The 26,770-nt window shown below is 49.3% G+C and overlaps 2 protein-coding genes across 2 annotated transcripts in view; one reads left to right on the top strand and one right to left on the bottom strand.

Annotated features, from left to right (window-relative positions):
• Window positions 1–5,739, bottom strand: part of ALG12 (ALG12 alpha-1,6-mannosyltransferase) — a 121,733-nt gene extending 115,994 nt beyond the window's left edge. Inside the window, exons 1-2 of the mRNA XM_082255987.1 lie at window positions 5,528–5,739; window positions 5,315–5,447 (exon numbers count right to left, since the gene is read on the bottom strand). Coding sequence (XP_082112113.1) covers window positions 5,315–5,447; window positions 5,528–5,686 — 292 coding nt within the window. The 5' untranslated portion in view covers window positions 5,687–5,739. The remainder of the gene's footprint in view (window positions 1–5,314; window positions 5,448–5,527) is intronic.
• A 14,045-nt stretch (window positions 5,740–19,784) lies between these two features.
• The window catches only part of CRELD2 (cysteine rich with EGF like domains 2), a 45,461-nt gene continuing 38,475 nt past the window's right edge, over window positions 19,785–26,770 (top strand). The window contains exon 1 of the mRNA XM_082253356.1: window positions 19,785–19,997. Coding sequence (XP_082109482.1) covers window positions 19,857–19,997 — 141 coding nt within the window. The 5' untranslated portion in view covers window positions 19,785–19,856. The remainder of the gene's footprint in view (window positions 19,998–26,770) is intronic.

Raw genomic sequence — 26,770 nt, forward strand, 5'->3', positions numbered from 1 at the left:
TGCTGCCAACAAGGGGTGGGAGGTCAGCCTGTCAGTGCTCGGACCATACGCCTCACACTGCATCAAATTGGTTAAGATTATGCACAAGCAAGCCCGCAAACCGTTTGCTGAAGACAAGGACATGGATTACTGGAACCATGTCCTGTGGTCTAATGAGACCAAGATAAACTTATTTGGTTCAGATGGTGTCAAGCATGTGTGAGGAGTGTGTCTTGCCTACAATCAAGCATGGTGGTGGAAGTGTCATGGTCAGGGGCTGCATGAGGGCTGCTGACACTGGGGAGCTACAGTTCATTGAGGGGACCATAAATGCCCACACGTACTGTGACATACTGAAGCAGAGTATGATCCCCTCCCTTCGTAGACTGGGCCGCAGGGCAGTATTCAAACATGGTAATGACCCCAAACACACCTTCAAGACGACCACTGCCTTGCTAAAGAAGCTGAGGGTAAAGGTGATGGACTGGATAAGCATGTTTCCAGGCCTAAACCCTATTGAACATCTGTGGGGCATCCTCAAATGGAAGGTGGAGGAGCGCAAGGTCTCGAACATCCACCAGCTCCGGATGTCAACATGGAGGAGTGGAAGAGGACTCCAGTGGCAACCTGTGAAGCTCTGGTGAGCTCCATGCCCAAGAGGGTTAAGGCAGTGCTGGAAAATAATGGTGGCCACTGGCCACACAAAATATTAACACTTTGGGCCCAATTTGTAGCTTTTCACTTAGGGGTGTACTCACTTTTGTTGCCAGCGGTTTAGAAATGAATTGCTGTGTGTTGAGTTATTTTGAAGGGACAGCAAATTTACACTGTTATACAAGCTGTACACTCACTACTTTACAAGTGTAATTTCTTCAGTGTTTTCACTTTTGTGAGATACTGTATGTTGCTTAAAAGTTAAAATCAGTATTTTTCGCTAGAAAATTACTTAGAACCCCCCAAACATATATATTTTTTACCATAGACCCTAGACAATAAAATGGCGATCGTTGCAATATTTTATGTCACACGATATTTGCGCAGCGGTCTTTCAACTGCAATTCATTGGGAAGAAAAACACTTTAATGAATTAAAAAAAAAAAAAATCAGTAAAGTTAGCCCAATTGTTTGGTATAATGTGAAAGATGATGTTACCCTGAGTAAATAGATACCAAATATGTCATGCTTTAAAATTGCACACACACGTGGAATGGCAACAAACTTTGGTACTTAAAAATCTCCATAGGCGTCACTTTAAAAAATGTTAACGGTTACCTGCTTAGAGTTACGGAGGAGGTCTTGTGCTAGCTCTAACGATTGCGGTGATACCTCACATGTGTGGTTTGAACACAGTTTTCATATGCGGGTGCGACTTGCGTCTGCGTTCCCTTATGCGCGTAAACACGGAGTGCTTAAAAAAATCTTTTATTCTAAATTATAATTTTTATTTTTACACTATTCATTTAAAAAAATAAATAAATTTGATCACTTATTGCTGTCACAAGGAATGTAAACATCCCTTGTGACAGTAATAGGCAGTGACAGGTACTCTTTATGAAGGGATCTGGGGTCTAAAAGTTTGGCTGTTTTGAATGCTGTGTTTTTTTTTTTTTTTTTTTAATTTGGCACATTTAAGGCTCCAGTACCCAGAAGTGATGTCATGACATTGCTTCTGGGTTTTTACATCGGAGACCGATCAGAGCCAAAATTGGCTTTGTTTGAGTCTTCGGCCACTCGGCGGACTTCCCGGCTGGTGGAATGGGAGACCCGGGCAAGCTGCGGAAGGCGGCAGGAAAGAGACGTCCCCTCCCGCTCCTTGTAATGACAGCCGAGCATCGCCCTAGTACAACCCCCTAAAGCCGAGGCAGCTTTACGTTCCGTCAGCCCTAAGGGGTTAAGGAGGTGAGACGACATCCTCAGAGGTTATTGACCAATGGCCAAGGAGTCAATTGTGGTGCTGCCTGGTCTGGCTGAGGGCTGGAAAAGCAGAGAACCTGCATTGTCAAGCAGACCCTGCAAACTGCAACCCAGGAGTGCTCTTCATATCATAATGGGTTTGGAACACCCCTGTAAGAATTAGCACTAGGCCATGACGCCACCCACTTTTATCTGCACCTCGCCTCATGGGCTAAGCCTTTTGGCTGAGACCAGGGCAACTTTTGTTACCAGGCCACAAAGTCTAGCAATTGTATAGCACATTGGCACTTATTTTTCTATTCATATGTGTCATTTCAGATTTTGTGTCTTTTTTCCACTCCACAGGATGGTAGGATGTAGGTCTTTGGGCCCACCCTATATCCTAGAGGGAAAATTTGTGGCCATCAGGTTCCTTACTCTCCTGCCTCTTTGAAGAGGCCCCACCCAGTACTCAGGGGTCAGCTTTAGCTAGCTACGAGGCAAGCAGTCTACCAGGCCTTTAGCTAGGTAAACCAGAGTGTCCTTGACTCTGTTTGGAGCCCTGTATCCCGAAGGGAAGGGTATTGCACAGAGCAACCCCAAACCTCCTCTTCTAGGGGCTCCCTGCCAATTCTTTAGGCTCCTCCTCTTCTGTCTGCCCCCATAGCAAGAAGCTTGCCATAGAGGACAGACATGCAGGCTTGATCCTGAGCCTGTGTGCGTCTATTGACACTCTGGCGGGTGGTTGTGGGGGTGCGGGGAGTAGTCCCCAGATCCCAGCCACCTCATGTTTATGAGTATAGGGTAAATAGTTCCCCTACTCATTCACCAAAAAAATGTCAAACGTAAATAAAAACACAAGACCGTTTTTTTACAAGTCCTTTATTAAAAATAATAATTATATCTGCCTATGTAAACCCATCATTATATATTATGAACGCCGGGCGCCAACACCCAGGAAAATAAAAAAAACAAACAAAAAAAACAGCTGCCCACATAATATTATGACATTATTGGCAGCAGGGTCAATCAGTGCACGAGAACTGTAGTGCATTCCTGTGCGATTCCTGGTGTGAACTGCCCCTTAAGGACATCACATAAACAGTATATTTGCATGCACCTGATTGCATGGTAACACAAGAGGAAAGAATAGTACCATGAGATCCAGCTGCTGTGCGTTTTTTAAAGTACTACATGCATTAATTTTGTTGCGGTCAGGTTGGATCTCAAATGAATGAGTAAAAATCGCACTGCTCCCCGATCGGAAGTGAATTGGCCTTAAAAACATATCAATATTGGAAAAAGCCTATCTTCTAAAATACATGTGGCAAACACAAGGCTGGAGGTCTGAATCTGGTCCTCCAGCCCTTGTCATGTGGCCCTCGCAGCGGCCGCCAGATGCCACCTCCTGCTCTCACCCTCTGCTTCCCGCTGTCACTTGTAAATAGAGAAGCCTTCTGTGTTTACAGTGAACACTATGCTCTCAGCAGTTCCTGGATCTCTGCAGGCGTGGACAGATCTGATAGAAAGATCTCCCTGCAAGGCGGCAGAACTGAATTCACTGGTACTGGTGCTGAATATACAGATCTGCCTACACAGGTACTAGAGCCGAATAAGCAGGGAGGGAGCCATCTAGTAGAGATGTGAGGAGCTAAAGAGGGTGGGGGATGAGGACTGTGGCGGTAGATGTGGAGCCAGATGTGTGCAATGGTTGAAATCCAGGAGAAAGGGTGGAAATGAGATGTTGCACACTATGCATAGTACACACAGGACCCTGCACTCTGTGTGTGCATGCGTGTACCCCCGGACCCTGCACACAGCGCACCCGATTTACAACTGGCCCTTTGAGGACAACCATACTGCTGATGCGGCCTGCAATAAAAACCCTGTCTGACACCCCTGTTTAGTCTACTTCATTCTATGAATGGAGTGGTGGCAATGTCCCCTCAACACAGGGAGGACGTCTCGTCTATGGGTGGGTGATGAGGGCTGTGGTGGTAGATTTGGAGGCAGATGTGTGCAAAGGTCAAAACTCAGGAGGAAGGGTGAAAACAACATGTTACACACTATGCAAAGTGCACCCCGGCCCCTGCAGTCTGTGCCCTAAGCGCGACCCCCCGGGCCCTGCAGTCTGTGCGCTAAGCGGGACTCCCCCGTTCCCTTCAGTCTGTGCGCTAAGCGCGACCCCCCTGGCCCCTGCAGTCTGTGCGCTAAGCGCGACCCCCCTGGCCCCTGCAGTCTGTGCGCTAAGCGCGACCCCCCCCCCCTGGCCCCTGCAGTCTGTGCGCTAAGCCCGACCCCCCCCCTGGCCCCTGCAGTCTGTGCGCTAAGCCCGACCCCCCCCCCTGGCCCCTGCAGTCTGTGCGCTAAGCCCGACCCCCCCCCCCTGGCCCCTGCAGTCTGTGCGCTAAGCCCGACCCCCCCCCCTGGCCCCTGCAGTCTGTGCGCTAAGCGCGACCCCCCCCCTGGCCCCTGCAGTCTGTGCGCTAAGCCCAACCCCCTCGGGCCCTGCAGTCTGTGCGCTAAGCCCAACCCCCTCGGGCCCTGCAGTCTGTGCGCAAAGCGCGACCCCCCCCCTGGCCCCTGCAGTCTGTGCGCTAAGCCCAACCCCCTCGGGCCCTGCAGTCTGTGCGCTAAGCCCAACCCCCTCGGGCCCTGCAGTCTGTGCGCTAAGCCCAACCCCCTCGGGCCCTGCAGTCTGTGCGCTAAGCCCGACCCCCCGGGCCCTGCAGTCTGTGCGCTAAGCCCGACCCCCCCCGGGCCCTGCAGTCTGTGCGCTAAGCCCGACCCCCCCCGGGCCCTGCAGTCTGTGCGCTAAGCCCGACCCCCCCCGGGCCCTGCAGTCTGTGCGCTAAGCCCGACCCCCCCGGGCCCTGCAGTCTGTGCGCTAAGCCCGACCCCCCCGGGCCCTGCAGTCTGTGCACTAAGCCCGACCCCCCCCCCCGTAATGCAGTCTGTGCGCTAAGCCCGACCCCCCCGTAATGCAGTCTGCGCGCTAAGCCCGACCCCCCCGCAATGCAGTCTGTGCGCTAAGCGCGACCCCCCGGGCAATGCAGTCTGTGCGCTAAGCGCGACCCCCCGGGCAATGCAGTCTGTGCGCTAAGTGCGACCCCCCGGGCAGTGCAGTCTGTGCGCTAAGTGCGACCCCCCCGGGCAGTGCAGTCTGTGCGCTAAGTGCGACCCCCCCGGGCAGTGCAGTCTGTGCGCTAAGTGCGACCCCCCCGGGCAGTGCAGTCTGTGCGCTAAGTGCGACCCCCCCGGGCAGTGCAGTCTGTGCGCTAAGTGCGACCCCCCCGGGCAGTGCAGTCTGTGCGCTAAGTGCGACCCCCCCGGGCAGTGCAGTCTGTGCGCTAAGTGCGACCCCCCGGACATCCCCTGTCCGGTCTACTTCATGGTATGAGCGTAGTGGTGGCAATGTCCCCTCACACAGAGGATGTCTCACCTATCAGCTGGGAATAAAACTTGGACACCTCCAACACCGAGACCACCAACACACCCGGACCGGACAGAAGACTGAGGAAGAGGGGGCCGAGGAACGTCCGGGGGACAACCCCGGGGAACTCATGGTGATCGTACTGTATGAGAGAAGACAAGCGGGAGGGATTAGTATGTCATCCGTACACAGCACCCTCCCTCCCCCCGGTCACCACATTACCTGCTCCAAGTCCAGCCTATGATACAGGAGGTCATGGGCGGCCTGTAAGCTAAAGCTCTCCTCCACCTTGCTGTACGGACACACGATAAGATGCAGGAATGCCACGGCCAGGTAGAGGAGCAAGAGCGCGTGCCCGCCGCTTCTCCCCTTCACCGCCATGTCGGAAGGAAGAACAGCACGCCCCCTACCGGCGTCATAGGCGGCTACAACTATTCTAGTAGTTGTTTCTGACGGGTTGGAGATTCTGACAGAACACCGGGAGCCTTGCTTCCTATACCCAGCACAGACTGAGGTGACCCGCCTTCCTATACCCAGCACAGACTGAGGTGACCCGCCTTCCTATACCCAGCACAGACTGAGGTGACCCGCACTTCCTATACCCAGCACAGACTGAGGTGACCCGCCTTCCTATACCCAGCACAGACTGAGGTGACCCGCCTTCCTATACCCAGCACGGACTAAGGTGACCCGCCTTTCCTATACCCAGCACAGACTGAGGTGACCCACCTTCCTATACCCAGCACAGACTGAGGTGACCCGCCTTCCTATACCCAGCACAGACTGAGGTGACCCACCTTCCTATACCCAGCACAGACTGAGGTGACCCGCCTTCCTATACCCAGCACAGACTGAGGTGACCCGCCTTCCTATACCCAGCACAGACTGAGGTGACCCGCCTTCCTATACCCAGCACAGACTGAGGTGACCCGCCTTCCTATACCCAGCACAGGCTGAGGTGACCCACCTTCCTATACCCAGCACAGACTGAGGTGACCCGCCTTCCTATACCCAGCACAGACTGAGGTGACCCACCTTCCTATACCCAGCACAGGCTGAGGTGACCCGCCTTTCCTATACCCAGCACAGACTGAGGTGACCCGCCTTCCTATACCCAGCACAGACTGAGGTCACCCGCCTTCCTATACCCAGCACAGACTGAGGTGACCCGCCTTCCTATACCCAGCACAGACTGAGGTGACCCGCCTTCCTATACCCAGCACAGGCTGAGGTGACCCACCTTCCTATACCCAGCACAGACTGAGGTGACCCGCCTTCCTATACCCAGCACAGACTGAGGTGACCCGCCTTCCTATACCCAGCACGGACTAAGGTGACCCGCCTTTCCTATACCCAGCACAGACTGAGGTGACCCGCCTTCCTATACCCAGTACAGACTGAGGTGACCCGCCTTCCTATACCCAGCACAGACTGAGGTGACCCGCCTTCCTATACCCAGCACAGACTGAGGTGACCCGCCTTCCTATACCCAGCACAGACTGAGGTGACCCGCCTTCCTATACCCAGCACAGACTGAGGTGACCCACCTTCCTATACCCAGCACAGACTGAGGTGACCCGCCTTCCTATACCCAGCACGGACTAAGGTGACCCGCCTTTCCTATACCCAGCACAGACTGAGGTGACCCGCCTTCCTATACCCAGTACAGACTGAGGTGACCCGCCTTCCTATACCCAGCACGGACTAAGGTGACCCGCCTTTCCTATACCCAGCACAGACTGAGGTGACCCGCCTTCCTATACCCAGTACAGACTGAGGTTACCTGCACTTCCTATACCCAGCACAGACTGAGGTGACCCGCCTTCCTATACCCAGCACAGACTGAGGTAACCCGCCTTCCTATACCCAGCACAGACTGAGGTGACCCGCCTTTCCTATACCCAGCACAGAATGAGGTGACCCGCCTTCCTATACCCAGCACAGAATGAGGTGAGTGGATTTATTATACCCAGCGCAGACTGAGGTGACTGGACTTATTATACCCAGCACAGACTGAAGTGAGTGGATTTATTATACCCAGCACAGTCTGGGTTAACCCGCCTTTCCTATACCCAGCACAGTGAGGTGACTGGACTTATTATACCCATCAGTCTGTGACTGGATTTATTATACCCAGCACAGACTGAGGTGAGTGGATTTATTATACCCAGCACAGCCTGAGGTGACTGGATACGCGCTTCCTGATTGGCCGCAAGGCAAACCCCATGCCATTGGCCGAGGAGGAGGCGGGAGCAGGGCCGGCGCTACCGATAGGCGAACAAGGCAGCCGCCTAGGGCGCACTGCCGCCTAGGGCACAGCCATACCTCCTGTTAGTGTCTGGAACCCCTGGTCCCGCTGTTCTTATGCTCGTTTTGTGTCTGGCAGGCCTGGGAGAGTGGTTTCTGGAAATAACACAGACGGAGACAGATGTATAGTGAAACCAAGCTCTCAGTTTATTATAGGCTCGTTGCGGCTTATATAGTAAAGATAAAGGCATATAATCATAGGTATAGGGCACTTGTTACGTTCTTATTGGTTAAACAGCTTCAGGAGACAAAAGGTCACCTTGGGGAATAATACCATATAGGACATATATCTCGTGTGACTAGAATCACCTGACACAGCCTTATCGCGAACTGCAGAAATTTTCCATGGTACGTAGGCACTTTTCATATCTTGTGTAACTAAGGTCACATACACACACAAACACACAGCTTATAAGACATTAATGCATACAAAATGGGGTAGAGACATACAAAATGGAGGACACATAGAATTTGATATCTCCCCATCTCCCACAATCCCCTCTTAAAATCATTAACCCTTAATTGATTTTCCCTTGTCACCCTGTATATCATTGGAATATATAATTCTTAGGGATATTATCAGGAGTAGTAAACCTCCTAGGAATATAGTACCACGATTGGCAGATTAATTTTCTATATCCCTGCTGCTTGAAAGACCAGATCATATATCATCCTTTAAACAATAAGGTTCTTTTTTTCTTTCTGTTTATACCTCTTAATGTACTCAGTATATTCTTTAGGGTTATTAGTCGAGGAGGTCTGGTAGCCTGGGACTTGGTGGGATAGCATAGAGACATTTTTCACCTTTGGTCGGGAAACTCTAGCAATAATACACATTACGAGTTTGAAGCATGCATATAGGAATAATAAAAAAAGCAAAACCATTACAACAGTCATAGCGATATTTTTCAACCATGAGGATATTCCTCCAAATTCAAAATTCCCACTACCAAAAGGACTCCATGTCTTAGCAATATTCCTAGCTTCCTGTTGCAACTTGTCTACTTCTTTCCGGTGCTGTGCAATAATATCATAATAATCGGGTATCTCAACAGATGTATTGTGTATCCATGTGCAACATTCATAATCCTCCGTAACTTCACATAACCCAGTAAGAGCAGCACTCATGCTTTCTATGGCTAGGTCATGGAGCTCAAGTTGTTTCTTAATTGCCCTCACTTCTATATTTAATTTGGTAATGTCCCCTGAGTTCTTATCTAGGATGTCATCGAGAATTTTAGAAATTATTCAACCTTTTCATCATGTCTATTCCCCATCCGGTCCATGAGGGGAACCAGGCCCATACCATATCCTTCTCAAGGAATAATTCCCTTTTATTGCGGTGTTTGAGGGGGTACCTAGGATACATACTAGCTTCGAGGAGATGTCCTCCTTCGTTGTCTCCCACTACACCCATGATGGGAACTAGGGATGCGAGGTAACACCACCCTTGGGGTTCAATGGGGATCCAAGGGTGACAAATCTTTCCACAACAAATATAAGTACTGTTTCCCAAAGCCAGGGGACGTTTGTGAAGTAGTGCCATTAATTGATCATCATAACTGGACCAAGCTAAATTTGACAACAACTGTCCTACTGGGGAAGAGGAAGTGGAACTGGAGTTAAGAAAGTTCATTAGAGTGGCGTTTAGGGCTGGTTCTGAGGTGTGCCAGAAGGAGCTGTCCATCGAGGTCATTGAGAAATTAATCTTAGTTTGCCGGCACACTTCAGCTCCCTTGGTGGAGTTTCCCAACCTAAAACACCAGTCTGGGGAATGACTCCTACCAATAATTTGGAAAGTGAGGGTATCATTTGAGAGTGTTCTCGTGACATTGGTGAGGACAACAGGAGGTGTACCATTTAGGAAAGGGGTGAAGTTTAAAGGTATCGCTATTAGGGGGATTCTAGCGGTGCTAGGATGGAGTTTACTACATATCCAACATTTTTCATATCCGGACTTCTGGGCATATGCATATTTAAATTGCAACAATGACATTTTATCTGTAAGACTTTTTGAGCTTTCATCTCTCTTTTGTCTGTTATGTGCATTACTCTGTGTTGGGGTGTTGGAAGCTCTGCAAATGGCCTGTAGCCCTACCAGGTCTTCTGGATAATAAATACAGCTAGTGGTAACCCATACTACAGAGAAGACTGAAAATGATACGAGTCCTATAAGTAGCCAAAGTTTTCCAGAATCTGGTGCTATTAGGAATGTCATTTTTCTACAGGGTCAGGGCCGCCTGCCTCTGAAAAACCCCCTTTTCTTGACTATCCTGTTCGAGGTCAGAGTCGTCCACTCCCGTTAGTACCTCTCTTGCTTCTGGACCTTCCTGTTCAAGGTCAGGGCCGTCCGCCCCCGTTAGTACCTCTCTTGGGTCTGGATCTGGACTTGCTTCTGGGGGTGGAGCCTCCTTCACCAATTTCACTCGAGTAGCATGGATCCAGGCTTGTTGGTTCTCCACAAGGACAGCGATTCTGGTCACTGCGACTACCTTTGTCTTTTGGTCCAAAACGAAATCCAGCCTTGGTCTTGTGATGCTACTTCATCTCCTTCCCTCAAGTGATGGGTTGATACCTGTGAAAAGAAAAGAAAGGTGCGAGCAACTTTTTCGTTCCACTTGATTCAAAATTCCAATTTACTTTTTCTCAACTCGTCTTTGATTGTCCTATTTATCCTTTCCACTGTACCTGAATTCTGGGCAATGCAAATAGGAGCACTATTACGGGGTATACACGGTTTCCCCTCTTTGCAAATCAATCCTGTTTCAGGATTCCTTTGCAAAACAGGATAACACCAGTCCTCCAATTCTAGATGTTCATGTTTGGCCTTATGTGTTTGTTTGTGTTGTTCCTAATACAGGTGATGCACCTAGCAACATATGCTTTCACTAATTTAGGCCTGTAAATGCAAAAAAAAAACTTCAGTAATACTTCATATGTTCTTTCCCACCCCCTGTGTCCTATTCCATCATACTAGGCAATAGACAGTGGGGCGCTAGCTGCGGGGATACAAGATCTCCCCTCTTTTAGAAAAAGGCTATTCTCAACTTTTTCTAAACCATCACCTAATTCCTTAAACCTGTTCTGTAGCATGCGTTTGTAGCTCTAATAATGTGTGATCTTTTGGCCTGACTTTCAGCTCCACAACCAGGAACCATCTACAAAAACATCCTCTGCTCCCTCTATGGCTGTCTAGATATATTATGTCTATACAATCATGTTGTTGTGTAACACACCCTTTAATCCCAGTAACCCATTTAAAACTGGGGCCTACCTAGGGCAAAAGATGTGGCCATCCCTATTACCATCTCACAAGATGCTATGTTTGGAGTCACCTCAGGCATGCCTTAGACCTGGACTGTGACCATCTTTGGACAAAAACTATAGGGCAAAGTCCACCACCATACTCTGGGCAAGTACACCTGTCATGGTCTTACAATTGTCCCTTGCATAAACACAAAACATTTTTCCATAATTTGGGAGGCCCAGTGCAGACGCTACAACCATAGCATTTTTCAGATACATAAACGCATTCAACATTACTTGTGACATTTCTGGACCTGTGGCTTGTCTCAAAATGTTGTCATAAAATAGGAGCAGTCGGATCCATTGCAATCAATGATCCTGGTTTTGTGGGCGGGCAAGACCCACTGTGGGCTGGCAAGACCCACGTGACTGACTCTCCTTTTCCCCCTCTGTGAGAACAAAACCAAGGTAAACAACACTTTCCTGACACCATTGTCATTATTCCTGTGACACTTTGTGTCCACATACATGTACATTTCTCAATGAACTCACTCGCTCTGACTGGCCTCCACAGAGTGACTACATATGTTATCCACATATTGTAGCGGGACTGACTCATGAGCAGGTGTCCATCCCCTCTTGCGTGGTCTGGAGAACTATAGAGCAGACAACTAAAACTGTCTATTTAGCCCTGAGGCATTTCTACACCAGGTCAGTTACCTGGACTGATTATCAAAACAAGAAACAAAGATGGCTGTGTCTCCTCGTCCACTAGGACGGTAAAAAAACGCATTACTTCAACCAATCACTGTAAAGTGGGTAGCATCGGATGGTATGGCTATCGGTAGAGATGGCACATCAGATACCACTTGCATACTACATACTACAGTCAGATAAAACTAAAACTTTTTGGCTCTGTGCCAATCTTACTAAAAAAAACTTTTTTATTTTTTTTTCTTCTGCCAATCTAACAAAAACCTGTCCAGAGGTTCCCCTCCCTCAATAGAGGACTCCCCTAAAATATCACCCAAAAACTGAAATCAGATAAAAAGTTAATCTGATTTGAAACTTTTGGCTCGGTGCCAATAGGGTCCAATGGTCACACTAATTGCGGTAACCCTTTCTGTCCCAAAATAAATTCCATAACTTATAACAGGAATGAAAATATTTAAGTTTGAACCCTTTCTTGGCAAGTAGCCAATTTTCAAAATTTTGCACCAGAGCTCCCTTTTACGTTTAGGGACACAAGGGACCCATTTGTAAAATGTAATTTCTCATTATCTATAATTCTATAAAAAATAACCTCAAAATATCTTGCCGACTACGGCGAACTATGTTTTGCCTGATAAAAACTGTATTTGTTCACTATTATTACTCTTCCCAGAGGTTCCTATGCTTTATGCACAAATGTATAAATGGCAAAACTCCAAAAATCCCATAAAAAGATAATTGCATATGTTTGGCAAGCTGAGACCCATAGTCCCACGAGCTGGAACACGTAGTCCTATCAGGCTCCGCGCAAGAATTGACCCCCTCCCTAGGAATGTGGGAACCACCTTTCCCTAGAAATGTACCAACGTCAAAGCCAACATCGCAGTTTCAAACAATTATGTATGTCTAGCTTGGAAAATGAATATTCAGAACAACAAAAAACAGGGGCGCCATGTTATCTCGTGAGGTAACACTATTTTAAATGTACCTTCGGCCAAGAGTCTGTCTAATGTATGCCTGACTTCATACTCCCTAACAAACTAAGTGGACACCTAGGTATTATTCTGAAACCGTGCCAAATGATTGAGTACTCTCCTGACTCTTCTATAATTGGTAAAGGGGGGGGGGGTTTCTAAATGTCTTGGTGGGGATCCCATTGAAGGTTCGGCTTCTAATGTCTCTCCATTCCAGAATTCTTGTGATATGGAACTGCTAATCACTCCACAATCCACGAGAACTAGAAGATTCATGCCATCTACACAAAGTGAAATCATAGGCAGTTGTTGGTAATTGAGAGACACACGGGGAAATGCCGAGTCCCCGCCTTCTGGGCACCATCATTGTTGCGGATATTGGGGCTGCTAGTTAATGTTAAACTTAACTCTAGGCTTCTGTTGCTGTGGCTGGTCAGCTGCAGGTGAATCACCGACACAACGTTCCTCAGAATGGCAGTCCCATTTGAAGTGATTTGAAGTGATTTTGATCCCCACAGCTGAAACAACCATTCCTCTGCTGGGGTCTATTATTAAAAGGGGGCCTATTCTGAGAATGCTCTGCTCTGCCCCTGAATCCCCCCTTGCCTCTTCCACTTTGATAGCGTCCCTGATAGGGTGTCTAAAAATATGTAGCAACGGGCTGTTTCTCTCTGGGGAGATCAAAACATCCCGCCGCATCCTTTTCTGTTAAGGCTTTCTGGAAACCATCCATGTCTTTGTTTGTCCAGTCTGAAACTTGCTGTTTCACAATCACCATGTATTGGGACTTTAAATTATTGATAAATGTCTGAATCATGAGGCTGTGCCGTTCCTTGGTGACACTTAAACCGGCCTCCTGATTCCATACATTTTTAAACCTTGTCCAAAATTCCAGGACGGTTTCACTTGACTTCTGCTTACAGGTGATTGCTGTGGCAAGTGAAGGATATAGACTAGCAATGGGGGCACCAGGGGCATACGAGGGTGGACATCCCGAATGACCCAGATGGGATTTTTCTGTATTTGAGCAGAATCTCTGTTTCTCCACGGCGTGGAGACCTGGAGCTTCTTTGCCTTTCAGGTTACTTTTCGGCCTTTTTGTCCTCTTGTCTGTTTTATTAATCTCTGTCCAGATTGCTAAATTATCGACCCACGGGTCTGTATATGTATATCCACCCGATACCCGGGTGACACACGCTTTGCATGTCTCCCCCCGGTTCAGGTGGGGGGATGTTCTTAGACTGACTTTTCCCCATTCCCAAGGATATCACAAATATCTCTCCCTGACAGAGAATACGTACAGATTATAAAGCTTTCTTTTCTGTGATATACCTGACTCTTAATATCTTCTAGGCTAAAACCTTTAATACATTTCACATAACAATGTATATTAATTCTTAATACTCTAACTTAAGGTAGACCGTTCTTCTACCTTAATTTACTTCCAGGAATATTACTCACCAAATATTCCTGGCCATTTACATAACAAGACAATAAACAAATACCAATATTCTCTCACTCAATAAGACATGTCTCTATGATTTACACATTCACATAATTACTTGTTACCATGGTAACCCTTTATGGTTTCAAAACCCTCCTTCAAGCCACTGATGTATATAAATTAAACCCATATACTTTTGGACTCGGGTGTCCCTTTTAGGACAAAAAGAAAAAAAACCCTTTCCGAGTCTTGACCAATACCTCCCGGTTACAGTGGCTATCAAGAAAGTTTTCCTACCATTATAGACAAACAATACAAATTATCTTATACTTCTATGCGACAGAGAAGGAAAGCTTAAAGATTTTTCAGACACAAAACGAGCAAATTTCTAACACTTCTTAAGTCTCCCTGAGACTAGCAAATTTCTAACACTTCTTAAGTCTCCCTGAGACTAAATATTTCCCTGAAATATTTCAATTATGGGTCTGTTGCGTGTGTTCCCGGAACACACCAACCCCCTTGGTTCATTTGATATGATTTTAGTCAGTGTCCCGCCCCGGAGCCACACTACAATCGGCTGTATAGAAAAGGATTTTTCTACTTACCGAATGAGCGTGGTTGTCCGCGAGGGATGACTTTCATATCCCGGCATACGAGCCCCCAGCTGTTAGTGTCTGGAACCCCTGGTCCCGCTGTTCTTATGCTCGTTTTGTGTCTGGCAGGCCTGGGAGAGTGGTTTCTGGAAATAACACAGACGGAGACAGATGTATAGTGAAACCAAGCTCTCAGTTTATTATAGGCTCGTTGCGGCTTATATAGTAAAGATAAAGGCATATAATCATAGGTATAGGGCACTTGTTACGTTCTTATTGGTTAAACAGCTTCAGGAGACAAAAGGTCACCTTGGGGAATAATACCATATAGGACATATATCTCGTGTGACTAGAATCACCTGACACAGCCTTATCGCGAACTGCAGAAATTTTCCATGGTACGTAGGCACTTTTCATATCTTGTGTAACTAAGGTCACATACACACACAAACACACAGCTTATAAGACATTAATGCATACAAAATGGGGTAGAGACATACAAAATGGAGGACACATAGAATTTGATATCTCCCCATCTCCCACACCTCCTGCTCCCAAGTGTCCCTGATTCGCCGGCGAATCAGGGCTGAGTCCCGGAATGCTTGCGGCGATGCGGGAGGCTTGATTCCAGCACGCCGCCCGACAGTTGCACACACACACGGCAGCTGGTCTCTCTCCCCAGCTGCCTGTGTCAGAGCAGAGAGCAGAGACAAGCACTGAACCCGCCCCTCCCCCTTCCTGTGTGTTTCCTGTACAGAGGAGGAGGTGGGCAGAACATCTCCACTCTCTGCAACAGCGCCGCTATGATTTGAGGTCTGTGATGTTTACAACTAAAGGCCCGTACACACGTACCGATCGTCGGCATACAAACGTCGGTGGACGAAGGATCTGCCGATTGTACGCGTGTTAGTATGGTGCCTCCGACAGATGTCTGCGCACAATCCGCGGACAAAAGTCTTTCGTGCAAACATGAAAATATTTGTATGCCGACACCAGAATGGACGATTGTTCGCCTGTCAGTACACAATTCGGCCGACAGACCGCAGATTTGCAAGACTGGGCATGCTCAGAAAATAGAAAACACAGGGAAAGTTAACCATTACATGACATCACTTCTGCAGTCGGCGGACAAAATTCTTGTGCTGTCCTTGTGCTGTCTTTGCACTTTTCAGCAGACACCGACATCCCGGGGAGAAAAGAGGAACATTTGTAAGCCGACCATCGGTACGTGTGTACGGGGCTTTATACTAACTTGCAAGGGGGGGAGTGTATGGTGCTAGGGGGGTGGAGATGGAGGGGTGTGTGAAGCTGGGGGGGTGTATGGAGATGGAGGGGTGTGTTAAGGGGGGGGTGTATGGGGATGGAGGGGTTTGTCAACGGGGGGTGTATGGAGATGGAGGGGTGTGTGAAGCTGGAGGGGGGTGTATGGAGATGGAGGGGTGTGTGAAGCTGGAGGGGGGTGTATGGAGATGGAGGGGTGTGTGAAGCTGGGGGGGGTGTATGTCATCTTACTACCACCCCACCCCCTGACATCTTCATCCCCCCTTTCATCTTCATCTTCCATCAGCTTCCCCCATTCCACCCCTTGTCATCTTCATCCCCCCTGTCATCTTCCTACCATCCCACCCCCCCCCGTCATCTTCATCCCCCCAGTCATCTTCACCCCCCCTGTCATCTTCATCCCCCTGTCATCTTCCTACCATCCCACCCCCCCTGTCATCTTCATCCCCCCTGTCATCTTCATCCCTCCTGTCATCTTCCTACCATCCCACCCCCTGTCATCTTCATCCCCCCTGTCATCTTCATCCCCCCTGCCATCTTCTCACCATCCCACCCCCTGTCATCTTCATCCCCCCTGCCATCTTCCCACCATCCCACCTCCTGTCATCTTCATCCCCCTTGTCATGTTCCCACCATCCCACCCCCTGTCATCTTCCTCCCCCTGCCATCTTCCCACCATCCCACCCCCTGTCATCTTCATCCCCCCTGCCATCGTCCCACCATCCCACCCCCTGTCATCTTCATCCTCCCTGTCATCTTCCCACCATCCCACCCCCTGTCATCTTCATCCCCCCTGTACCCCACTGTCAGCTTCCTCCCATCCCACCCCCTGTCATCTTCATCCCCCCTGTCAGCTTCATCACCCTGTCATCTTCACCCCCCCTGTCAGCTTCCCACCATCCCACCCCCTGTCATCTTCATCCTCCCTGTATCCCACTACCAGCTTCCTATCACCCAAGCCCCTTAAATTTACTGGTGCACATCATATATGATGGACACAAGGACATTTTTTTTCTTCCAGTGACAACACGGAGACAATGACATTTCTCCTTCCAGTGAAACCACCAATGCAGGGAATTTTTTATTTCAGTGACACCAAGGATGCAGGGACAATCTTTTTTCCAGTGACACCACAGATGCATTTCTACCCAAAACCCTGCTCACCCATAGTGCAGTGACCCTGTTTTTAAAATGTTTTAATACGTTTTTTTTGGGGGGGGCGCAAGTAGCTGGTCTTACCTAGGGCGCAAAATAGTCTAGCACCGGCCCTGGGCGGGAGGACTGGAGGAGACGCGCCACCGGGACTGAGGAGAAGCCACGCCGGGGGACTGAGGAGAAGCCGCCCGCCGCCGCCGCTGCTGCTCCAGGTAAGTAAGGGGGCACACACGCTGATCTCTGCATTGGGGGAATGTATGCTGGTCACTGCATTGAAGGGGGCATGCACGCTAATCTCTGCATTGAAAGGGGGCATGTATGCTGGTCACTGCATTGAAAGGGGGCATGTACGCTGATCTCTGCATTGAAAGGGGCATGTACGCTGGTCACTGCATTGAAAGGGGCATGTACGCTGGTCACTGCATTGAAAGGGGCATGTACGCTGGTCTCTGCATTGAAAGGGGCATGTACACTGGTCACTGCATTGAAAGGGGCATGTACGCTGGTCACTGCATTGAAAGGGGCATGTACGCTGGTCACTGCATTTAAAGGGGGCATGTATGCTGGTCATTGCATTGAAAGGGGGCATATACGCTGGTCTCTGCATTGAAAGGGGCATGTGCGTTGGTCACTGCATTTAAAGGGGGCATGTATGCTGGTCATTGCATTGAAAGGGGGCATATACGCTGGTCACTGCATTGAAAGGTGCATGTGCGTTGGTCACTGCATTGAAAGGGGGCATGTATGCTGGTCACTGCATTGAAAGGGGCATGTACGCTAATCTCTGCATTGAAAGGGGGCATGTATGCTGGTCACTGCATTGAAAGGGGGCATATACGCTGGTCACTGCATTGAAAGGGGCATGTACGCTGGTCACTGCATTGAAGGGGGCACGCACGATGATCTCTGCATTGAAAGGGGGCATGTGCGCTGGTCACTGCATTGAAAGGGGGCATGTATGCTAGTCACTGCATTGAAAGGGGCATGTACGCTGGTCACTGCATTGAAAGGGGGCATGTATGCTGGTCACTGCATTGAAAGGGGGCATGTGCGCTGGTCACTGCATTGAAAGGGGGCATGTATGCTGGTCATTGCATTGAAAGGGGGCATATACGCTGGTCACTGCATTGAAAGGGGCATGTGCGTTGGTCACTGCATTGAAAGGGGGCATGTATGCTGGTCACTGCATTGAAAGGTGCATGTATGCTGGTCACTGCATTGAAAGGGGCATGTACGCTAATCTCTGCATTGAAAGGGGGCATGTATGCTGGTCACTGCATTGAAAGGGGGCATATACGCTGGTCACTGCATTGAAAGGGGCATGTACGCTGGTCACTGCATTGAAAGGGGGCATGTATGCTGGTCACTGCATTGAAAGGGTCATGTACGCTGGTCACTGCATTGAAAGGGGGCATGTATGCTGGTCACTGCATTGAAGGGGGCACGCACGATGAACTCTGCATTGAAAGGGGGCATGTGCGCTGGTCACTGCATTGAAAGGGGCATGTACGCTGGTCACTGCATTGAAGGGGGCACGCACGATGATCTCTGCATTGAAAGGGGGCATGTGCGCTGGTCACTGCATTGAAAGGGGGCATGTATGCTAGTCACTGCATTGAAAGGGGCATGTACGCTGGTCACTGCACTGAAAGGGGGCATGTATGCTGGTCACTGCATTGAAAGGGGGCATGTGCGCTGGTCACTGCATTGAAAGGGGGCATGTATGCTGGTCATTGCATTGAAAGGGGGCATATACGCTGGTCACTGCATTGAAAGGGGCATGTGCGTTGGTCACTGCATTGAAAGGGGGCATGTATGCTGGTCACTGCATTGAAAGGTGCATGTATGCTGGTCACTGCATTGAAAGGGGCATGTACGCTAATCTCTGCATTGAAAGGGGGCATGTATGCTGGTCACTGCATTGAAAGGGGGCATATACGCTGGTCACTGCATTGAAAGGGGCATGTACACTGGTCACTGCATTGAAGGGGGCACGCACGATGATCTCTGCATTGAAAGGGGGCATGTATGCTGGTCACTGCATTGAAAGGGGGCATGTACGCTGGTCACTGCATTGAAAGGGGGCACACTGGTCTCTCTGCATTGAAAGGGGGTACGCTGGTCCCTCTGCATTGAAAGGAGGCACACTATACCTTAATTACTGAAGGCCCCTTTCACACTTTTGCGACCTCAAAGTCACGCAATTTTTTACAGCGTTTTTTGCCGTAAAGCAATGCCTCCCTATTACATTTTTCTGTTTGCGCCCCCCCAAAAAAATTTTGAGCACCAGCCGCCACTGCCAGCACAGACTGAGGTGACCCGCCTTTCCTATACCCAGCACAGACTGAGGTGACCCGCCTTTCCTATACCCAGCACAGACTGAGGTGACCCGCCTTTCCTATACCCAGCACAGACTGAGGTGACCCGCCTTTCCTATACCCAGCACAGACTGAGGTGACTGGACTTATTATACCGAGCACAGTGAAGTGAGCGCCCTTGTTCTCCTCACATTGGTTTGCTATGTGTAGTGTACCCGGCTAGCGGCTATGCACAGTACATCCTCTCCCGCCTGCACACGACGTCTCCGTACGCGTGGAGAGCCGATTGGCCCAGAGCGTGGCGGCAGCGGATTCGTCCACATCCTGAAAAGTTGTCCCGCGCAGCCAATCAGCGTGCAAGGAGGGCTGACACGGAAGTGACCGGCCGGCTTGGAGGGATGCAATGTATTGTGGCCGGGGTTAGTGCTGTCAGCCAGGGTACTGAGGGTAGGAGCTGCCTGCCGGTCTTGTATAGCTTTATGTTGTATGGGTGTCCCTGTGCTCTGCTAGTTCTCCTCTAATATGGAAGTCAGAGGAAGGACTGGGACCGCAGTGTCCATACACCTGGCTCCCTGGCTTCTCATGGTACTCGTCTTCATCTGTACAGCTGCTAAGAAGGAGCCGTGTGACACGTGTAGGAGGCTGGTGGACAGGTTCCACGAGGTAAACAATATCCTTCTGCTGTGGACTGTATAGACATGTACACACACTGTGTGTCCATTTACTGCATGTCTCTGAGAAGGCTCATCTATTCTCTGCATGTGTTTTCTTTACTGATTACCTGTTTACAATCGTGTTGGGGCTTGGACAGTCTTCTGTCACATAAACATTTTGTTCCCTTGATATAAAAAGAATGTTGTAAAGCTGAACGCCAGGATTGATCTGTATTGGTCCAGCTTGGCCCAGTGTAAGTATTCATATCTCCTACCTGATGGGCTGCTGGGGAAGTTGACAGTTAGTGTAGTAGTCAGCGTTACTACAGTGATCACCACGATCTCCTGGGTACCATTCTGATTTAGACTCACTGAAAATAGATGTTCTGTAAATGGTGGCACCCCCTGCCACTTGTGGCGAAACAAATATTAATCATCTTCTTTTCACCATTACTGCTTTTATTCATAACTGATGCAATGTAAATCCTGCATACAGCTTGCTTGGAATTTATTTGTAGGTTTAGGCTGGGTTCACACTGATGTGAATTGGCTGTAGGTCTCCCCGTATCCAATTCGCATGACAGGAGAGTGTGACCGGCTCTCAATGGAGTCGATTCACACAGCTCTGGGGCAGCCACAGTCCGTATTGCAGAAGGGTCCTGTGCATCTTTGGCTCTATTTCAAGTCCGAATTCAGGCAAAAATTCAGACCTGATTTGCCCCTAAAACAGAAAACTGGGATGCCCTGGACCCCCTGCTATGAGCCGTGGCCGCAGCTAGTGTGAACCCAGCCTCAAACTGAACTCTTGGAATGACCTGTATTGCACAGTTACAGCCAGCTTGCCACAACGTAAGAATGCATCAGGCTCGGTTCAGACTCCTGGGACTTAGGATTCGACTTTGAGACCCAAAGATGCAGAACATGTGAAAATGCGATGTATCTCTATAAGAGCCATTCCAATTGGCACTACTGAAGTCGCTGCGACTGCAGAAAAGTTTACTGCACTATTTTGATCCGACTTTGACATGGCTTTAATCCCAGTGAGTGTAAAAGTCTTATCAAAGTTACTTCAAAGTTGGACTCCAAAGTTGCACTGAAAATCATGCTAGTGTGAACCAAGCCTTAGAGTACGTTAACACTGAATGCAGGTTTAAAACCATTTCAAACCTGCGTTTCAGTGTGAGTTCAGGGGCGATTTGAATGACATCTGTGTGGGTTCATGCACAGATGTCTATTGAAATTGCCCACGAAGTGGTAAAAAGTAGTGCAGTAACTACTTTTGGAAATCAGTGCAGCGCCGCAAAGTCGGTGTCGCACTGATTAGGACAATGTCGCCTGCAATAGGATGTGATTTGACATATCAAATCGCACCAATGTGAACGGGGACCTAATCACAGCTATGTGATCCCTAGGGAAGCTGAAAATCACTATTAGTTAGCACTACTACCGATCATTCTTTCAGCTTTAACTTAAATCATTTCAGGCACACTGTATGCAGTGTTTTTCAGATTGAAGCACATTTTTTTATTAATTGAAAAATCATTGTAAAAAGTAGAAGATGAATATTACTGTTTTTCTGGCCCTCAGCCCTTGATTATTGAGACTTGTATATGCACAATCAGTCTGTGTGGTGTTCAGTATTATTGACGAATAATGCCATTCAAATCTGATTATTTAGTTTGATTAAAGTATGGCTTAAAGGCTAAGTTCACCTCTAAAAAAAATAATAATAATAAATGCACATATTTTGCAGGAAAAAAATGTTCATATATTATTTTCTCCCACAGAAGCCCCAAACGCACCAATGATCAGTGGATTGTGGGTGCAATGTCAGGCCCCTACAGATGCTTTCTCCAGTTTTCTGCCCCTACCTTCGTATTTGTTTGCTGCAGAAAGTGTCATTGGTTTTAAAGTGGTTGTCAATGCAATGAAAAAAATAAATAACAGGTTTATACCTGCCTTCTCTGTGCAATGGAATTGCACAGAGCGGCACTGAACCTCCCTTTCTCTGGTCCCCTATCAGCGCTTCCTTCTTTTTGGCAAGTGTACCCATAAGAAGCCACAGCCTCGCCCCTGGCTTTGATTGACAGCAGCCCCACACATGTAAAAATGCAGCATGTTTGTGGGGGCAGGAACCCTAGGGAAATTTCATGGTCAAAATGACTGAGATTTCCCTGTGGGCCACGTTTTGAAAAAGCTGCATGCACCTTTTTCTGCGGGAAATGTAGGCAGCAAGAACGCAGAGATGTGCACCTAGGCTAACGCTACCCTCTCCCCAGACTGGCAATGCTGCTGTCCAAAGTTTGTGTGCTTTTTATTTCCTTCTAGAGTGTGGAGGCACCTTTTGGATAGTAAATGTGTTCCTGGCTAAATCACAAGGTTAGGGCAGCTATTTCAGCTCCATCCCACTGCAAGACAAGGTAAAATGCCTCGCCCCCTACCTTGTCAGTTCACATGACAGCCTTTGGCAGTTAACTGACCTACTGGGATTGATTTAGTAAAGGCAAATTGGCTGTTCACTGCAAGGGAACTTTACAGGTTGGGTGGACATTGATGGTTTTATAAGCTTAGTCCCAAAGCACCCTAAGATTTATGACTAGGGGTACAGGCACCATGAGGGCAATTATAGGAAGAATCTTATCTGGAGAGTAATGGCTTCAAAGGTCTTCCCAGATTGGGTTGACATACGTCAGGGTTGCAAACTGCAACTGCAAACTCAGGTAATCTTAATTAAAAATGTGCATTTTAATTTTATGGACTTTAAAAAAAAAAAAAAGTCTCTCACTATGCCACAATGTGCTCTTGTGTAGCCTGCAAACTTGTGACAATGCTGAATTTGGGAAGAAAGATAACACTACCAACAGATTACCATAACACAGCCCCCCCCCCCCCCCCCCCCAGATGAAAAATGCTCTTAATAGCGTTTTTGTGCCAGCTTTTAGCAGCACAGTTAGAAGCTTACTGCTTTTTTTTTCTCTACTGGCAAATTGCTTCCCAGAACACACCTTGAGGCTCCATGAACATTAGCATTTTGTATAAGCTCAAAAAATGCTGATAAGTCTGTTTTTGTGCTGGCTTGTAGTAGCATTTTAGTAGCTTTTAGAAGCCTTTCAGAGCATTTAAAGTGGAGTTCCACCCATTTTTGGAACTTTAGATCTTTGTAATCCCCTTTAAAATGGCTTTTACCAATGGAAACTTTTTTTTTTGCTAGTAAATACCTTAATTTCGGATTTATTCCTCCTCTCCTCACTTCCTGGTCCGATCGGCGATGACGTCATTCGGCGATCCGCAGTGTCTGCTGGGATGTATTCTATTCCAGAAATCTCAGTAGCTGTATCTGTACTGAGCCGTGCCTGCCCCGCTTCCGCCCCGCCTCCTCTCAATGAATTGCATTGTATGAATGTATTAAGGCTGTTCTCTGCCCAGCCTCCACCCCGCCTCCTCTCAATACAACTCAATGAGAGGAGGCGGGGTGGAGTTTTCTCTCTACCTTTACTCAGCTGTTATTTTGTCAGCGTTAGTTAGTTCTTCTGATGAAGAGGATCATGCGGGCTGGGTCTCGGGCTGATCCCCCTGGTCGCAGGTCGTGGGTCAGTGGCTTCCCAGTCTGCCATCGAGCGTTCAGCCAGGTAACGCTCCTGGCACAGTGAACGACCCATCCCTGTTCGGTGCAGGGATGTTTGGTGAGGTGGCTACCTCACTGGACGCTGTGCGGTTTCTTAACCCCCATTGTGTGCGTCTTGAATGCGACTCTCCCTGCCTCATGTGCAGCGGCTTGTTCGCCTGTGCGGGTCCCCCACGCCATGTGAGGTAAGTGTATTTATGTGGGGACCTGTCTGTCTGGGGGGGTGTCAGTTTGGGACTGTGTAACCTGCCTCTATTCACACTGCTTGTCTCCCTATCTCTCGGCTGCATGCTGTGGGCTGCAAGGGGGGGGGGGGGAGCTGTATGACACTGTGTGTGTCAGACTGGTCAGTGTGAGAAGCTGTGTGCTGTGGGGCATGTTTTTTTGGCATGTTTGGGCATATACAGCGATCGCTGCGGCGATCTGACATGTATTCTGATTTTGGAATGTAATGTGTGTTTTAATGCACTGTGGAGCGGCGGTTTCGGCGCCAAACGACGCCATTTTGCCTACACTCGCTCCGGCCGCATGTTTTACATGTATGGCGGCCATTTTCTTGTAGCCTCCATAGGCTTACATAGAGCGCCCTGGCAGCATCACTTCCTCTTTCCAGGAACACCGATCGAGGCAGCAGCAGCGGCGAGGGTCTCCTCAGGTTTTATCCTTCTGTTCTTGCTATCCATTGCCTGTGTTCAGTTTGCATATTCCCTGTGGGGGTCTTATTGTGCTTGAGTGTGGTGCGGTGGGCTGCGCTTGCCGCGCTTGCTTAAAAGGGGCAGTTAACCCTTTGTTGTCTGGCATTACAGGGGCAATGGATTCTCAGGAGGGCAAATTTCCTACAGCATTGGTGGAAAGCCAGGGGACCGCTGTTTCTCCCCCAGGGGGGGATTTAGCCACTATTGTGGCTGGCCTTGCTGCTCAGGTGCAGATGCTGGTGGCTGCTCAATCTACTAAAAGGCCCAGAGTTGCTCTTTCCTCTGATTCTGAGGGTGAAGGTGATGGGGCTGTTATGGCGGGGGCCTCCTTATCGGGGTCCCGCTCCTCTCTTGATATAGTGGGGTCTGAGGTGGAGGCTGAAGTTGAGGGGGTTGATAATTCTCCCCCTGGCTCGCCTGAAGAGCTTGCAATCATGGATGAATTGATTGCTTCCATAAAGCAAACGCTGCGTTTGCAGGACGAAGTGTGTCCCCCCGCTGCCTTGGCGGCTTATGGGACGCAGAGAAAACGCAGGACGCCGCAGGTTTTTCCCTGCAATGATGATTTTCAGCGCGCTGTTAAGGATCAATGGCGCAATCTGCGCAAACCTTTTGCGGTACCAAGTAGATTCAAGCTGCGTTATCCTTTTTCGCCTTCCACTGATGAAAGGTGGTGTGTGCCTCCCCCAGTGGATCACGCAATTGCGGTTTTGAACAAAGCCACTGCGATTCCTGCAGAGGATTCCCCTGTGTTCCGTGATGCCACGGATAGGAGACTGGAGTCTCTTGCCCGTCATACTTATTCTATTACGGGTTCTATGCTTAAGGCTCTGTTTGCTTCTCTCATGGCGGCCCAGGCGATCGCAAGTTGGACGCAGATGCTTAGGCGCGTCCTAGTGGCCGACTCGGCCTCGCCGGCGACCCTGGATATGGTGGATCAAATCCACCAGGGTGTCATGTATCTGTGTGATGCGGACCTGGACCTGGTTCCGTTGGCTGCACGTGTGCACAGCGTGGCGGTGTTGTCTCGCCGCCTGGTTTGGTTAAAATGTTGGTCGGTGGACCAATCTTCACGTAAGACCTTAGTCAATCTACCTTATGATGGGTCTCGCCTTTTTGGGGAGTCCCTGGATGTGTTGATTAAGGGGATCACCGGGGGTAAGAGCACTCTCTTGCCCCATTTCCCCAAGGCTAAGGGGGCTTCTGGGAAGAAGCATGCTAATTTTCGGCCCCCTCAGGGGTCCTTTCGTGCCTTTCGGCCACACTACAAGGGCAAACCGTTCAAAGGTCAAGGCTCTCAGAAGAAGCCCTGGTCTGGTAAACAGAAGTCCGGCCAATCCGGATCTGCAGCCCATAACAGTTCGGCCTGAAGGGGCGCCCTCACCCAGTTTTGGGGTGGGGGGACGCTTGCTCGGTTTTCTTCAGCCCTGGTTGGCCCGTGTGCGGGACAGATGGGTTCAGGAAATCGTTCGATCTGGTTACAAGATCGAGTTTCTCTCTCGGCCGGAGAGCAGATTTTTTTCCCTCAAATCTTCAACTGTCTCCAGAGCGCTTGCGGGACCTGCACCTGGCGGTGCGGGACCTGAGGGCTCAGGGAGTGGTGGTTCCGGTGCCTCATCGGGACAGGTTTCGGGGGTTTTATTCCAATCTGTTCACCGTGCCCAGAAAGGAGGGCAAGGTTCGTCCAATTCTGGACTTGAAGGCTCTGAACCGCTCTGTGCGGGTTCGCAAGTTCCGCATGGAATCCCTGCGGTCGGTGGTGGCTGCCCTGGTTCCGGGGGAATTCATGGCCTCCATCGATTTGAAGGATGCGTATCTTCACATCCCCATTTTCGAGGGTCACCAGAGATACCTTCGATTTGCCATTGCGGAGGATCACTACCAGTTTGTGGCGTTGCCCTTTGGTCTCGCCTCGGCTCCGTGGGTCTTCACCAAGGTGCTTGCACCGGTTCTGGCATTATTGAGGGCCCAGGGTGTTTCTGTCCTGGGGTATCTGGACGACATTCTGGTTCGGTCTGCGACCAGCCAGGGTCTGGAGAAGGACCTGTCTGTCACGATGCAAACTCTGCAGGAGTTTGGTTGGACGATAAATTTTCCAAAGTCGACACTGAGTCCGTCGGTTCGTCTTCCCTATCTGGGAATGATTCTGGACTCGGTGCAGGCGAAGGTCTTCCTGCCGGAAGACAAACTCAGGACTCTCCAGGAGGAAGTCGGGTCCCTCAGGGACGTTCCGCACTTGTCTCTGCGGACGTGTATGAGATGTCTGGGATTGATGGTCTCGGCCTTCGAGGCGATTCCATTCGCCCAGTTTCACACGCGGGGTCTCCAAGCGGAGATCCTGTCCAGGTGGGACGGGCGACCTCAATCTCTGGATCTTCAAATCTCGTTGAGTCATCGCACCAGAGGAAACCTTCTGTGGTGGCTCCAGTCCCCGTTGGTGTCCGGGGGCAAGTCGTTTCGTCC

Source organism: Pelophylax lessonae, assembly GCF_965119305.1.
Source record: "Pelophylax lessonae genome assembly, chromosome: 4".
Taxonomy (NCBI): Eukaryota; Metazoa; Chordata; class Amphibia; order Anura; family Ranidae; genus Pelophylax; species Pelophylax lessonae.